This window comes from Dermacentor albipictus, chromosome 6 (genome assembly GCF_038994185.2).
Source record: "Dermacentor albipictus isolate Rhodes 1998 colony chromosome 6, USDA_Dalb.pri_finalv2, whole genome shotgun sequence".
Lineage (NCBI taxonomy): Eukaryota > Metazoa > Arthropoda > Arachnida > Ixodida > Ixodidae > Dermacentor > Dermacentor albipictus.
Genome location: NC_091826.1, coordinates 88,045,685 through 88,062,275, shown reverse-complemented (window position 1 = coordinate 88,062,275; position 16,591 = coordinate 88,045,685). Strand labels below are relative to the sequence as shown.

The 16,591-nt window shown below is 46.6% G+C and overlaps 1 protein-coding gene across 1 annotated transcript in view; it reads left to right on the top strand.

Moving 5' to 3' along the window:
• The window catches only part of LOC139046965 (N-acetylated-alpha-linked acidic dipeptidase 2-like), a 100,002-nt gene that overhangs the window by 30,521 nt on the left and 52,890 nt on the right, over positions 1-16,591 (top strand). Inside the window, exons 7-10 of the mRNA XM_070520884.1 lie at positions 1,535-1,657; positions 4,799-4,979; positions 7,315-7,402; positions 13,758-13,838. Of these exons, the coding sequence (XP_070376985.1) occupies positions 1,535-1,657; positions 4,799-4,979; positions 7,315-7,402; positions 13,758-13,838 (473 nt within the window). The remainder of the gene's footprint in view (positions 1-1,534; positions 1,658-4,798; positions 4,980-7,314; positions 7,403-13,757; positions 13,839-16,591) is intronic.

Here is a 16,591-nt window from a genome sequence, read left to right as displayed (position 1 = left end):
ATACCTGAAAATAGGCCCGTGGCAGGTGGAGAACGGGATATGAGCGCATTCACGATTCGGAGTTAACGGAGAAAACTGATAGCAGATTTCTAAGGCTTCGATGTTTCCGTATGGAGCAAATATGTATTGCTTTAGGGCCGCAGGCCACCGCAGCAACCAAAGTGGGACAAGTAAAGCTGGCGCTCGACTGTGTTCTTTCTTTTCTTTTCGTTTTCATCAAATGTATTTCGCTTCACAATCAAGTATACCTAGGGAATCTAAGCACGAAGTTGCACAAGGAGTCCTTTTGAAGTAAAATGCCTCAACTTCCAGTTAGTTTTTAATGGCCGTCTGATTAGGAGTAACGGACTATATACATTCAGGAAATGTGTTGAGAGCTGTTAGGAAACTTGACCCGTGCTGAGGTTATGATGTTTCTCAGACCTTCTCTGTCAAGCTGTTTCTCAAAGATGTGACTGGTCGAATTAGCAACGACATGCGGCACTCGTTTTAGCTGTGCACGGTTATGAGTGTTCTCCAGGCTCGGCCACTGCAAGCGAGAACAGGGGAGCCTGTGGCATGGTTCCGTGTGACGCCACGTACGGTGTCTCGAGAAGACTAGCTGCGCACGCTCTATCCAAGTGAAAATCAGGCACGTCGTCTGCTACGGTACCTCTTAAATATTGTGTGATAACTCGGAAGCGTGAGTGCGCGCGGTCTTGATACCAACACGTGGCGAAGAAGGGGAGGAACGATAGACCATGGCGGACGGCGCGCCGGGCTCTTCGCCAATCAATGTGATCGCGACTTCGTTGCTAGACAAGCACCAGTGGTGTCGCTCTGCGGAGAGAAGTGAAGTAAGCACAGATAGGAAGATTGCCGCAATAAAAGTAGGGAAACGACAAACAGCAGAGGCGTTCAAAAAGCAATTTCACTGTAGGGGTTAAGAAAGTTTAGTTATGGAAATTTATCGCGAGTTTCTTCTCTCGTCCTTTTTTTTAGCTTTTTGCACATAGGTAGGACATTAGGCAATATAAAAGCCAGACCGTGGTGGCGCCACCCACCGCACCGTTCTAAAGGAGCCGCTCAGAGCATCCATCCATCCAATAATCCATCCATCGATCCACGGGTTGTCTAGTTCCAGCTTGCCGTGGCGGCGCCTGCACATCTTGCTCCTAACAATTTAGCCACAGAATGAATATTCTAAGTTCTGCAGCACCCATGCGATTGCCTACGGTGCAGGAATGGTGTGCTCAGAAGTGAGTGTATTCTGCCTGACGCAAACCACTGCTTGCTTTGAGACAACTTCCTTTCAGCTCTGCACCTTGGACGCACTTCCATGGTTCGCTCGGCGCCCACTGCTTATGTTCTTCGCACTGCGACTATTGAAGACCTTGCAGCCAACGAAAGCTTATTTAGAAGGACATCATGATCACCTAGTCAACTTTCTCTACAGCACACCATTCCAGCCCCCGAACCAAAAATTCATAATGCATTGGTTTCGTTCACTTACGCGTGCTTAGAACCATTTTCTGGCACACACTCAATCGCGCAGGCCGACTTGGTGTTCGTCAACTATGGCCGGCGCGAAGATATGGACAAGCTTGAAGGGAATGGCGTCGTGGTCAAGGGGCGCATCTGCCTGGCTCGCTTTGGAGGCTCTCATCCCGTCGACAAGGTGACGCTTGTTTCTGAAGCTCAAAGACGTTGGTATGTTGCGTATGTCCTTTCCATGACTCCACCGTAAGCCCGCATCCACATTGTCAACTTCACCACCGACATAGTGCCAGAAAAAAAAAAATCTCAACAACCACCTCGACTCAGACTCGAATTCTCGCCCTTGCGGCAAGCTGCATTTCAAAGCCGGGCACATGGCGCCCTGCAGTTTAGGCACCGGAGCCATTTTGTCCTGAATGAAAGAACGATAGCCAGTTGTTTCGCGGCGACGTCCTCTGGCTGCCTGGCGGACAGCAAGTGTAATAAAATAAGCCTGTAATAGTGTAGGATGAAAGACTTTTGAGCCGCCGATACAATGTCGAGCTTTTTCACGGCCGTTTACCTCGTGGTTACGTGTACAGTACTCACGGATTGAAATAGGACACTCGGAGCGCGTGGCCGTCGCTACATGCAGCGCCCCCCGTGGATGCTCATGGAACCAAGGTGCTGCATTGTGGTATAGCGCGAGGGGGAGAACATCTACGGAGCAGAATTACTCCTTCCGGTCGCCAAAGAGCCGGCCTGTGGTTTAACATACTGCCAGTGGGGCGCTGCAAGGCTTGCGCGCCTTCGTGTGCCGACTGAAATGGCTCGATGGTGCACACCTGCGCGAGCAGACGACGCTCTCATTGCACGCGCTTTGGTGATGCGGCACGCATGCTGTGCAAGCAAGACACGGGATCCAGCTGCGAGATTGCGCCTTGTGTGCGTTCGTAGATATGATAACCATCTCCACAAAAGAATAGCTTATTTCGTGCGAACACCTGTGTAGTAGCCGACGAGAAACTGCCTTCTTTATTCAGCCTCGAAATGATAACACCCGGCATTGTTGGTCGTACTGACGTCAGCAGAAGCGCCTGTCAGCAGAGCGCACGCCAAGAAACTTTTCATGAGTGCCTTGTTTCGTGGGTTGGACACAAGCGGTTCGTAGAAATGGTCACTAAAGCAGTGCATTCTGCCAACATTCAAGAGCCGGACCCCTATTGTCGCGGTTATCAATCGCAGTGAAGTAAAATAATGTCTTGTGTTCTTTCCGCTTCCTTCAGCCAGGTTCGACACCCCAAATCTGCATCGTGTTGCAAGCAGCGGTCGATGTAGCGTCAACGTGTGGGGGTGTATTTGCAAAGACGGCTTCGGTCCGCTTGCACGCCCGGACAGCCGCTTTGATGCCGCAGCATACTTAGACCTCCTCGACACCGTCCTTATGCCGTACGCCCTGGTTGGCCCATCTAAGGACGGCTTGTTTTACTTCAAGCACGACCGGAGCCCAGTTCACACCGCAGCATCCGTGACTCGGCTGCTGGAAGACAAGTGTGTGATGGTGTTGAACTGGCCTCCGCAAGGTGCGGACATTAATATTATTGAGAATGTATGGGCTGAAATAAAGAAGGCCCTGTCTCGTCGGCCATTCCACAGGTGTTCTTCGGACAACCTGTACGCGGCTCTTCAAGAAGAATGGGAGAAGCTAGCGCCTTCTTCCTTGGGCGATAGCCTCTACGAAAGCTTGCCACGCAGAATTGCCGCCGTATTCGCTGCTAGCGGCGAACCAACAAAATACTGAGACTTCGTTTAAATCTCGCACGAGGACAGGCTTGTGACTGCTTCTTTTCTTTTTTGTCGTTACAAAACGGACGAAATAAACTTTCTTTTCTTTTGTGCAAGTGTTGATCATGTCAATGAAGGCACGTACGACGCTATCACGTAGCTGAATCCTGTGTCTTAACTGCACAGCATGCGTGCCGCATCGCCAAAACGTGCAAGCAAGATCCGCAAGTAGACGCCGCCGCAAAACGGGCAATGCGCACCGCCGAACCATTTCGGTCGGCACACGAACGCACAAGCCTTGCAGCGCCACGCAGGCAGTGTGGTAAACCACAGGCCGGCCCGTTGGCGACCGGAAGGAGTAATTCTGCGCCGTAGATGTTCTCCCCCTCGCGCTGTACCACAATGCAGCACCTTGGTTCCATGAGCATCCACGGGGGGCGCTGCATGTAGCGACGGCCACGCGCTCCGAATGTCCTATTTCAATCCGTGAGTACTGTACATATTTACGTTAAAACAAATCGGCGAACCGTCATCAAGTTCAGTTGTTGAATTTGTGATACCCCTTTTTAGAAAATAGCTGCAGCTCGCATTCCAAGCCTCATCTTCGTTTCACAGTTTAAAGAGGCCCAGAAATATTACAATTGTCATAAATGAAAAATAGCTTTTGAACCAACGGAAAACGCGTTGATGTGCAGACAGTGACCTACTGTGACCAGGTCACTGGCGGTAACCGCGCCCAAGTCGCATGGTGAAACAAGCGAAATCTTCCTAGCTGACAGTCTGGCTGCGCGAGTGCGCGTGCGTTTGCGTGTTTCTTGGTGTGACGTCCGTTTACCACCGTAGACGCTAACACCACGTCCTCAGAGGATCGCACTTGAATCTTGGCGTACAAGGTTTCAGCAGGCGTGACTTTCTTAAACAACATCTTCCGTTCTTATGTATGCACTTGTTTAGTTAGTCATAAAAGAAGTGTGTTCAGACAAGGGCGTGTAGAACCAAATTTCATATTTCAGAGATAAGAAACGCGCTTTTGTTGAAAGTCGTTCTTTTTTACCGTATTGCTTCCGCTACACTAGATACTAGAAATCTGACACCTTGAAAGACACCCACTGAACTCGGCATGCAGGGACTGTTGGCGCGTGAGGCCGGGAATCGCCACGGCTTGTTCTTAACATCGAAGGAGAAAAAAGAAATAGATAGCATCGTGAATAAATTATTTTAGACATTAAGCCCAGCTTGCTGCCATAATAAGGCATTTGGAAATGTGGGCTGAGCCCAGAATCAGTCTATTACGTGGTCGTGAGGGTGACGGGATGGGGTTTTCAGCTTCCTGCTGACTAGCCGGGCAGGCAAATAAGCAACAAAACTCGGTACACAAGATGAATGAATACTTGTACAGCATTTCATTAAACGCATAAAAAAAAAAAGCTTGAGACTCCAATTTGTGCCCTGTAATTATATAATTTTTTTTCTACATTAAGCGAGTGATTGACAGCTCTGTAAGAAATACCATGCGCTGCCCATTCAAACTCGGTCGTGTGTTTCTCCTCTGTGACAGGGTCGCAACTGCCACGAGCGCGGCGGGGTAGGCCTGCTCGTGTTCGCCGACCCGGAGGATGTGGCACCGCTGGGCCCGGAAAAGGTTTACCCGAAAACCGCTTTCGTGGATGGTTCGGCGCTGCAGAGGGGCTCGCTCTACCACTACGGGGACCCTGAGACACCCGGATACCCGTCCATTGGTCGGTTCACTTGTTGTCACCCTGCATTTAAAAAAAAAAACAGAGATTCAGCTCCGGGACGACTTCGATTTGTCTGCTCATCGTAACAGCGCGAACAGACGACACCTAAAGATGGAGAAGGCCACGGGTCAAGCTAACAATCTCAACTATTTTTTATGAATACCTGACAACGTATTACACGCGCGATATGAAAACAACATGCACAAGTATTAGCCAGCCTTATCTAAGGCATTCACAGAAATAAATGAGGTACATTGGTAGCTCTTTTGTGGAGGGGGGGGGGGAGTACACATGGGCATGCGTGTGTTGCCTGCTTGTCTTGTTTAGCTTTCGTGTATGCGTATAATTATTAGCTTTTTATGTATATGAACAAAACTAAGCGCTTGCTCCGTGGACTTCTTCGTCTATTGAGGTTGGTGTGTTTGTGCTGTCACTCCAAGCGTGCAGTTTTGCTAACATGCTTAATTTTTCATTATATTCCCATGAGCCCTATTGAAAGACATGTGAAATGCAGAAATACTTTCATTGGACCACCGGCGAACCAGTTAAAATCAAGCTGTTTTTTTAGAAACAAATCTTACTTTCACGGCTTTTGGAAGCAAAATTGTGACTTAGCAACTATATTGTTTTGTGGTAGTCACCCAAGATTGCCAACATTAAGCAAAACTGAGGCACAAAGTTCACAAAGGCTTAACTTAATATCTAAAACAGATATCGCACTTCCGTAAACTACATCGTTTCGAGCATCCGTAGCGGCCACATGCGACATGCGCTTTCGTGAGATGGTAAAGTGTTTACGATGGTTCTGCAAAAGCCATACTGGCAAATGAGATATACATCATGAGAGTGCTGGGTCACCTGTCAATATTTTCCGTTTTATGTGTCTCGATAACTGCGCTTTACATAATTATGATACGTTTCTTATTGCTGAGAGATACCATTCTAGACATGACACTTGACCTAACAAGACTTTTAAGTTTTATGAATTCTTGACAAATAAAATATTGAATAAAGGTCTACTTAGTACAGTCGGAACAGGTTTGCATTATTTTTTAACTGCCACAAAGCTGATGCAGCGTAAGCTCAGCAAAACTATCCTTCCGTTCCTATTTATCTCGTTATATACTCCTAAAGTGAAGCTTCTCTTCAGCGCGTTTAACCAAAACTGTCTGCATGAAAGACATCGTGATTACAGTCAGTGTAGCCTGACATTCACATTATTACTTTGTTCTATAAAATTGTTAGTTTAAGCATGAATGAAAGCATAGATATACTGGAGCATATATATATATATATATATATATATATATATATATATATATATATATATGGCAATTCATGCGCTCTCCTGTGCTTACCTGTCGTAACCGCAAGATAGCCTTGTTGCGTTCGTAACTGTTTTTCTATTTCTTTATTACCTTTTTTGGGAACACATAGACAAATTAACCGGGACTGTTGTGCCATTTTTCTTATTGCGAAGACTGCATGGAAAAATGCCTGCATGTTTGACTATTGCGCGCTTTCTGTTATTGCAAAGACTGCTGATTGTTGTGTTTTTTGTTTTTGTTTATGCGGTTCCATGCTTGCACTGCACGCTGCTGAAAACATCTCATATTGCATTTCATGTGGGAGGGGGGGGGGAGGAGCAAGTCAAGCTGTTCGTGCAGCTTTTATTTCTAGCCTCCCCAATCTCAAAGGATGGAAAAATAAAGGAATTATTATTACTATTATTACTATTATTACATAATCTCAATAAAGCTGCTGCAATCGCGCCTATGTAGACAAAGAAAGCGACATGGTATGACCGACCGTAGACATTGATAACGGTTTCAAAGTTTTTTTTTACCTTTAATTAGCCCCAAATGCGTTCACACCTGTATCTTCTGCAGACTTCTCGCTGATGCTTTTCTATCTTTTTTATCCGACAAACTTGGTGGGTGCATTCATTATTAGCCCCTCATTGATAGATTCGTCTATAGTCTGATACAACTTTAGAAAAAAGGGGGCGTTTACTCCACCGAGGTGGATGCACACGAGCATCCTCCAATGGGCGCGCACTCTCGACCGACGTCATGCGCCGGACGGCCGATGACTTCGCCGCTTTGGTCATCTGGGCGGGGCCTCCCCTTTTTTCTAAAGTTGTATCCGACTATACAATTAAAGAGATATATTTCGGTTATGTCCTATACACCAAGGTATTTCAACGACGTATTCTGTTTCATTTTATTAAGTGTCGCTGTCTTTTTAGCACTGTTAATGAAACCAAGCTGCGCTTGACTAATACTTTCCACCTTTCATTATTTTTGTTCCCATGCGACGACGTTTGAAACTGCAGACAAAGCTGTCCGAGAGGAAGACACCAGCAACCTTTCGCCGATTCCTGCGCTTGTGATTGGCTACGATGACGCTGCCGTTTTCCTCGAGTAAGCACTTGCTGGATCTACATTGATTAGCGCACTCGAAGATCGATTCTTTGCGCACTCCTTATTCATTCGCCTGCCTGTGCGGGCAAGTTTAATAAAGGGCCGGGTGGAACTAGTGTCGCACATTGGCAATGTTTCGTATCTTGTGATCAAGGTTCACAATGAATAGATGTCGTTTCATGCAAGAAATTAGCACCATCGCTACATGCTAGTGACACTTCCTTTATACTCTGCCGACAGGGACGCGCAAACGATCGCCTCTCTCAAAGCGCCGGTTGAGGGGTTGGTAGCTTATTCTTTAGCGCATTTGGCCGCAATTTGCTACGTTGAATATTTTTTCATCTTTAGCCTTTCTGGAACCAGTTAGGACCATATAGAATTGCTGCTTTGAGTTCTGCATTACAATAGTCGTAGTACTTTGGTTGAATATTGCTACACACGTGTGATATTTGCTTGTTTGAATGAGGTGCGTGTGCGCCATCACTCGAGAGAAGAGGAGAAAGAACGAACTGATATCGCCGCAGTGAATCTAACCGGTCAGCGCTGCAATCGTCGTTGTAAATATAAGCTGTAAATAGTTGCTCGTCTTATGACTCCTCCATCGCCTAACATTGTGGTGGAGGTGGAACGTTCCCCGTCCTCGCCACGGAGCTCAGAAACAGCCGCACCATCGTCTTCTCAGCCATGGTTTCCGATGGAACCACCCCTTTGCCAACTACACGTGCGGCGCCTACCACAACGTCCGTTATGGTTCCTAGTCTCCGTGATACTGGGACATTCTCCGCCCAAAATGGCGTTGGCGTCGATGACTGGCTGAGCATGTATGAGCGTGTTAGCCAAAGCCACCACTGGGACCCTACCATCATGCTTGCCAAAGTGATCTTTTATCTGGAAGGGACACCACGTGTCTGATTTCACACCCATGAGGTCGAACTCTCCAGCTGGGACATCTTCAAAGAGAGGCTTTTCAACCTACTTGGCAACCCGTCAGGTCGCCAACAGGCTGCGCGAAAAGAGCTTGCCACCCGTGTCCTGTCGTCAGCCGAATTGTATGTCTCCTACACACAGGAAGTTTGCTGGAAAGTCGACGAGCACATGACCGAGGTTTACAAGGGGGGCCATATCCTAAAAGGCATCGTGGACGACGCCTTCAATTTGCTCGTCTAAACGACGTTTCTACCGTCGACGCCATTGTGAAAGAATTCCGGCGCTTCGAGGTAGCCAAAAGCCGCCGCGTCGTCCCGCACTTTTCCCGGCTCCCAAACACCCCTGTCACATCCTCTTTCTCCGCTCTTACCGCCACACGACCATTTCAAGAGAACGTCACCCATGTCGTTCACCGTGAGATTGAAGCGGTGAGTCCAGCCCCCCTTCGTCCACGACCCACTTGAAGGTACCTTTGACCAAGCGGCCCCCACTAATTCCGTTATCGAAGCAGTTGTGCGGCAAGAAATTGCAAACCTTGGCATCCCTACCACCTGCTCTGTCGCCCGGCCTGATTCGGCACTCATTCCCATGTCCACAACCTGTAATAACCAGTATTTCGCTCCTAGACCAGGCAATCCTGTGGAATGGCGAACCCCAGACGACAAACCTATCTCCTTCCGCTGCCACCGCGTTGGTCATGTATCCCGCCACTGCCCCACCACCTGGATACTGCCGTACTGGAGCTCATTTTCTGCTCCTCGCCCATACGCCGATTGCCGTTATAAACCTTGCCGTCTGTATCCTACTTCTGTGCCCCTGACAGCCACTCCTCCGTGCGATCGCCGTCGCCTCAACGCCATCGATTCCCGTCACCCCAGCCTCCCCACTTTTTCTCGCCAAACGGACGGACGAAAAACTAGGCCATGCAACTCTTGCAGCTCGCGCAATATGTCTCTTCAGACCAGACTGACTGGAATCTCGCTCTACCGCTTGTGACATTTGCTTATAATTCCTCGCGCCACGACACAGCCGGTTATTCCCCATTTTTCCTTCTATTCGGCCGAGAACCAGAACTGCCCCTCGGCACAACCCTCCCTGTACACGTGGCACCGACCAGTGAATGTGCACTTGAGGCCATCGCCCGCTGTGCCCACGCAAGGGAAATTGCCCGTGATCGTCTTCCGAAATCCCAAGACATTCAAAGGCGTTTGTACGAAGAGCGACACCGAGACGAGTACTTGCCGCCTGGTTCTTTGGTGCTTCTATGGTCTCCGTCGCGTCAGGTCGGCCTGTCAAAAAAACTGCTGTCTCGTTACAAAGGTTCATACCGAATACTTCGTGCCGTGACTCCCGTCATCTACGAGATCGCACCTGACGCCCCATCTGCTTCCCAGTCCAGTGATATGGGGCACCTTACACGACTGAAGCAGCATCACCCTCCCAGTGATGACATTTAGACGCTCCGGGACGTCGCTTCTGTCGCTGGGGGATTATGCGAGACGGGTGTGATATTTGCTTGTTTGAACGAGGTGCATGGGCACCATCCCTCTAGAAAAGAGGAGGAACAAACTGGGCTCGCGCTATGAATCTAACCGGTCAGCTCTTCAACCGCTGTTGTAAATATAACATGTAAATAGTTGCTTGTCTTACTGACTCGTACTTCGCCTAACAATATTAATCACTATTAGCCTTATAACAACTTCTATAATCAATTATTATCATGATGATGATGACGATCATCAATGATTCGAGTCATCTCAAAATTTGAGCCTTTTTGTGAGAGCACTTCTAAGAAAATCACTTGTTCGATTATTACACCTTCCCTATTTAAGAGAAAACTTCGAGTGGATATTCAGAAGCGCCCTGGTTAATGGAAACCCGCTGCGCAAACAAGACCTCAAAGCTTAGGGAGAATTCCAACATTTCAATATCTTCATACTTTTGTCATCGCAAACACAGCAACGCAAGCCCCTGTTAAGCTTGCGGAGTGCGGCAAACTCGTATTTGCATATAAAAGCTAGACGGTCAAGCACCAGGAAAATACTGTGCCTGACGCATTCGATAATCTTGGCTGTTCCTGAATAGCTCATACCGGTTTCAATGTGCCGAACACATTAAAACGCAGCTGACGTGAAAACAATGGAAGGCAAATAATCTCAACTGATCAGCATTAGGTTGGGAACAGAAACGTCTCCTGGAACCATGATTCCCATGGCATTTTAGAATTTGTAGCATATCAGACAACCCTGTCGTAATCTCAGTGAAAAACTTTGAGGGCGGAACGTGAGAATGTGTACTCCAGCATAGGAACTTTAGTAAGCCTCTGCACCATCAGTTTTCGCTGCAGAGCAGTGTTAATTTCGGATGGCGAGTGTGTGTATATTGAACATACAAAAAAATGGAGCACCATAAAGCAGAACAATAGCACACAACACAAAAGAGCGCTCACTAACAATCAGAGTAGGTATTAGCGATGAAAACCTACGTGTACGCCTTGATTCCCGTGCGCGAAAGATACAAAAAACATTAAGATGTTTACAGATTGCGCAATATTAGCTAACTATTTTTCAGTAATGGTTGTTCCCTAAACTATATATGCAACGAGTGGGAAAAAAAGAAATTGCTGTTGCCAACATTCTATCTATACTAAATAATCGAGCGGCAAAACAACGTACGACACCGAGTTAGAAGGCCACAGGACGAGCGCCGTCTAACTGAAATTCATTGAACAAAACACTTGATGAAGAAAACACGCAAAAAAAGAACCACCTGCGTCCGCACGGAGTCTAAACGACGTGGATATATTTACTGAGCAAATGCGTTTCACAAGCCAGCAAAAAGACAAACGGCTCAGATATACAAACATCGCGCAATCATTCTATATGGAAGACTTCTTGAAGTTCACGGGCCCTTCTCTCTCTGTGCCTGGTGATGAGGTCAGTTTTATCGAAGGAAGGTTTGCACCCACAAGATCTGCAGTGCGATGAGAGATGAAAGATCGGCTTTTCTTTTAAGATATTGTTATGCTCCCGCAGGCGCTCGTTCATGCACCTGCCCATCTGCCCAATGAAGGCTTTTCTGCAAGGCAGAGGAAATCGATAAATTACACCTACGGCGCAGGAAACGAAGGGTTTGCGATTATTCACAGAGCAAAAAAAGATGACATGTATGCAATGGACAGTGAAGAAAATATGAAGGAATCAGGGCTACCGCAACCGATACAGGCACAACTGCTTACTCTTTGGGAATGACGATATAGAAAAAGAAGTGGAACATTATTAGCAAGACGCACAATACAGCGCATAACGTTTTACGTCAAAGCTGATGCTTAATAAAGAAACGTGAATGCTTTGATCACCATGCTTGTGCTTTAAAGTGCGATGTGATCAACCGTACTACACTTTCCCACTAGTTGTGCGGCAATATAAAGCGAAAGCCTAGCTGAACACTGCCGTACCCACCACTAGCCATTTCATGCTACTTTAGAATCTCATATAATCATTGCGATGTACAGTTATCGAACTTAACCCAATAAACGTGGATCGAATGTAAATATAAATGCGCTTATTCATTAACGTTCACAAATACCACAATGCACGACCACTAGAAGCTTTCTTCATTACACAGAAATGGGTGATGTGCTCATGTGCAATCACATTGTGGCACGGAACGTGCCATTTTGATTGCTTACTTCGGCTTTACTATAAGTGGTGTGCATTTTTCAGTCCCTAATTTCAGCATCCTTGTTTCGCAATCTGAGCTAAGTTGGACTCTGCCTAACGTCGTATTATCGCGCAGAGTGCTAAACAGTGCATGTACAGCGTATGCAACGTAGCCATTTTTAATCAGATTTTGATATGATGTAACTGTTCCTTAACGTAAAACTTTCGCAGCGAACCCCTCAGGTGCCAGAAAAACATATACAAGGCTGTGACCACGCGGGTTAGTCACCTAATTTAGTGTGAATATAACAGTAAAATAATGCACTGTGAGTAAAATTCTGTTTTCTTTCTCACGTCCTTCTCACGAATTTTGCCATATACTGGGGCATTCGCGAAGGCTTAACGTATGGATCTAAGAACTATTTATATCATAAAGCCTAAAGTTAATTTGTTCGACATAATTGTGCAATGAACTATGGCAGAACATTCAACTCGCTTGAACATGAACAAATAGGGAACAAAGATAACAGAAACCAGTAGCAATTTGCACTATCCCTTACCACAAAAATATTTCGTTTATGAATAGCGCAGATTTCACTTGATACCGCTCAAAATCAATGCTTTAATAGCTTGCTTAAAATCTTACTTTTTTAATCAAAATGATCACCCATAAGACCAGTGCCAAGAAGCATATCAATGATTACTACCGAAAATTACACATTTTTATGCAGCGAAAAATATTTTAAATGACTCTGCCTTGAAGTGCGCCTTCTGCTCAGGAAAAATGTGACTAGCTGTAATGAAACCATTGTCAATTATTCCTCTTGTGGATGCAATACGAAATATGCCTTGCACAACTGAAAACAATCTAGTAGTAATTTTGGTTTCAGCGAGCGTACCACCACTCAAATATCTTCCACTCTCTTCAATGTCATTGCAATACAAATATCCTTCTAACTAATGGTCATTTTCATATGACTATATGATGTATTGCCACTCTTGAAATTCGTCCTTCGCTGTCACTCCCAACCCCCCTAATGCACTTGAACTTGCTTACAGCCTGGGTAGCTGTTAAATTCAAAGCGCTACCTCTATTCGAACTTCAAGCCGTCCATCTCTCGCCTAACCGCGATCACCTGTACGAATCTTAGGTCTTAATAACCTCAGAATGATGTTGACAAGAGTTTTTTTATTCGTAAATGAGTTACAAGTGGAATCCCTCGAAGTGGAGGATGGTTTATGAAAGGAAACATTTATCTATTCAAACGTAGCACTAAGCTGGAAAATGAACACACATCGGTCTCTCTGAAAAAAAAAAAAACCGGACATGTGCGCAATTCAGCAATTGTTCCCTCAGCCCGAGTTCGGCCCCTTGGCTGGGCCGGACCCGCTTTTTAGGCACATTCAGGGCCCGTGCAGTGCTCTAGGCTAAGGTCCTGAACAAAATTGGTGCTTACGCGCTCCCCCCATAACACCTCAGTGATTGTTGGAGGCTTTCCGTATTAGTAGGCATGAATTGCCTTAGCGTTACGTCTATTCTTCAGAAATCTCTTCGGGGATGAGTTCCATTGGTTCGACACAATGCTGCGACAATATCACTGTGGCTGCTCAACGTATGCGCAGGGGTAGTAATCCTGCTTGTTCACTATAGGAATAAAAAAAATTTATTCTAGCGCTCATGTTCGCTCGCCTCCCTCCTTCTAAATCTTTAGTTCTACGCTGCGCTAATCCCCTAAATTTTACTCGGTTTGTGTATCGCCATTCAGGTCACTTGGAGGCAAGGATCTTGGTTGGAAGGGAGGCCTGACTACCACCTACAAGGCGGGTCCACTGTTCCCCGAGGGAAGGTGGGTAATCTTTTTCAGCTGATACAGTGCAATAACGTCAAAGAGAACATTGTGAATCAGCTTCTCTGCAGCGCCTTGCCGAGGCCGGCGGTTGCTGCCTGGTTTAAAGCTCTCATTCTCACGCTTTCTCCCTGTTGTCGCAGGTTTTATTAGCACAATCACGTAAACTTATTATTCAGCAAAAGATCACACAACGAGCCATTTATTATAAGCCTAGCGTTAACAGGGCCCGGAAATCCTTTCTCTTCTCTTTACACAGGGCACACTGCCGTGAATGCGACAGCTTTAAGCGGATGTATGCCTTTCAATGAATTTTCCTGAAGGGGTCCTGAACCACCACTCGCGCTTGGTGACAAAACACAGACCGCGGTTAGCATAGGCTACTGTGAACATTTCAACCACGTGTGCAGTCGCCCGGGGCGCGTAGAGCACGCAAGTGCAGCGCAAAGTGTTTTTTTTCTTTTTCTCAAGCGCTGCCTTTTCAACAGAATTCGGCTCCTGACTTTTTTCCGGGAGCTTTATTTCGTAATATAGCAGATTCCCATACGCAGTCGCTATTGTCGAATAGTTGACATCAATCGAGAAGGGTGTTGGGATCAGTGCTCGTTAATCTCGTTAATAAATATGCGCTTCTGCAAGGAGTCGACTATTGTCTGCTCACGCTGGGCTGCGGCTGCCCGTGCAGGAATTAAACATTGTCTGCCCTGCTCACCGATGTCGTAGCCATCGGGTTTCGCTAATTTCGACTAGTTTTGAACACTCAACTTGCCTCGAACCACGCGAAACTTAAGATTGGTCCACACACATGCTTGCGAGCACGCACCCACTCCGGTCCGATTGCTTTGCTTCATGTTGAGCTATTGAGAGCGCATCAAAATGCGAAAGTCGGATGTGGCTGCTTTCCGTCGGTCAAGCTAGTGCAGAACAAAGCCGGTCCCCACCAAGTAGCACAGCCATACGAATCGCATGCGCGCGAGCACTCACTTGAGCTCTGTCGTGCACAAAGCAAACGCCGCGTACACGCATGTAGTTGCGGTCTCACCCGCCGTGGTTGCTCAGTGGCTATGGTGTTAGGCTGCTGAGAACGAGGTCGCGGGATCAAATCCCGGCCACGGCGGCCGCATTTCGATGGGGGCGAAATGCGAAAACACTCGTGTGCTTAGATTTAGGTGCACGTTAAAGAACCCCAGGTGGTCGAAATTTCCGGAGTCCCCCACTACGGCGTGCCTCATAATCAGAAAGTGGTTTTGGCACGTAAAACCCCATAGTTTTGTAGTTGCGGTCTCCTACGTAGCGTAGATACCGCGACCGAACGGGGTACCGCGACCAGGCCGCTGGCTGAGCGCACTTTGTCTCGCTCAGGATAACCGCGTATGGCGCGTCGTAGGCGCCAAAACCACAAGTAGTGGCGTCTACCTGAAAATCCAATATGAAGTTTCAGTTGCACACCACGGTAACGTTCAGTAGGCGGCGCGTTGTGGGCACGGCCGATCCGCCGTCGCATTCGCAGTGCAAGTCATTCAAAAGAGCGGAAGCACTGAGAAGGGGATCAATGACAATTTTCGATTATGAGTAGCTCCGCTTCGGCGCAACGCATTGAAGTACGTTTTGCAGCCAAGCGTTTCTGAAGTAGTCTATTTTACCTTCAAATGCATTTCTTGACTTCACTAAAAAGTGACTCAGGGCCCCTTTAAGCAATAAGATTGTTTTAATATCTTTTTGGGAAAAATGCATGCTGTATGTGCGAACGTTAAGTGCTCTTTGACTCCAGTTTTACGTGGACAAGTACACGTGTCAATATGAAGCATGATGCAAAGATGTTTCCTTCATCATACCTAAAAGCTAGGCTTCATATAGAGATTCCTCAAAAGAAGGTTTCGTATAATAGCTTTTTCCTTATCCAACGTTTTCTTTATGAGCAAAAAGCCGCAGATTTGTCCTCCAATTTGGAACTGTAGGAATCAGACCAGTGCGAACAACAATGAATGCATTACGCTTTGTTCACATTCTGCCCAATCAGTTTCTCGGGCGCATTGTTTACTATGACTATAGGCGCGTGTGGCGTACGCTTTCGAAAGGATACGGAAATATTGTGACTATTATTTGTGTGTAAACTTGTTCATAACTTTTCCTATCGAGCGATGACGCATACTCGTGTGTTTTATGTTCATCGACGAAACCTGCGTAATTATTTCAATTCTTCACGAACTCCTCGTTCAAAGCAATAAATAAAGAGATGCAATTAATGTATTAATAAATAGGATTCCTATTGCAAAACCCAGTGACACTGGTACCCAGTGCGCCGGATTATGGGCCCAGTGCAGCGCGCTGGACGCTGGGAAGGCGCTGCGTACTGGGAGGCACTGGCTACTCGTGCAAAAAATAGCTCTAGCACGCTAAATATGCGGTGCCTGAGCACCGTATATATTTTTTGAATGCAGAAAGCAAGAAAGAGCGCTTTAGTGCAATAAAAAAAAGTAAATAAAACGTAAAAAATAAAACTGCTCCCACAAGGATTCGAACGTGCGACCTGCAGACCACAAGCCAGGCACTTTACCACTACGCCACGCCACTTTTTTTTCTTTATTGCCAACTTGGCACAATACAGTGAAAAATACCATCATAACATCACAGTAAAATGGTAGCTTGTGTCTGGCTAGCATAAGTGGGTAAAAAACGCTTTACGGTCAGGAGTTCGTCCAGATATACACACCAATCTGGCTTTTCTTCCTTCTGTTTGTACACATCTCGTA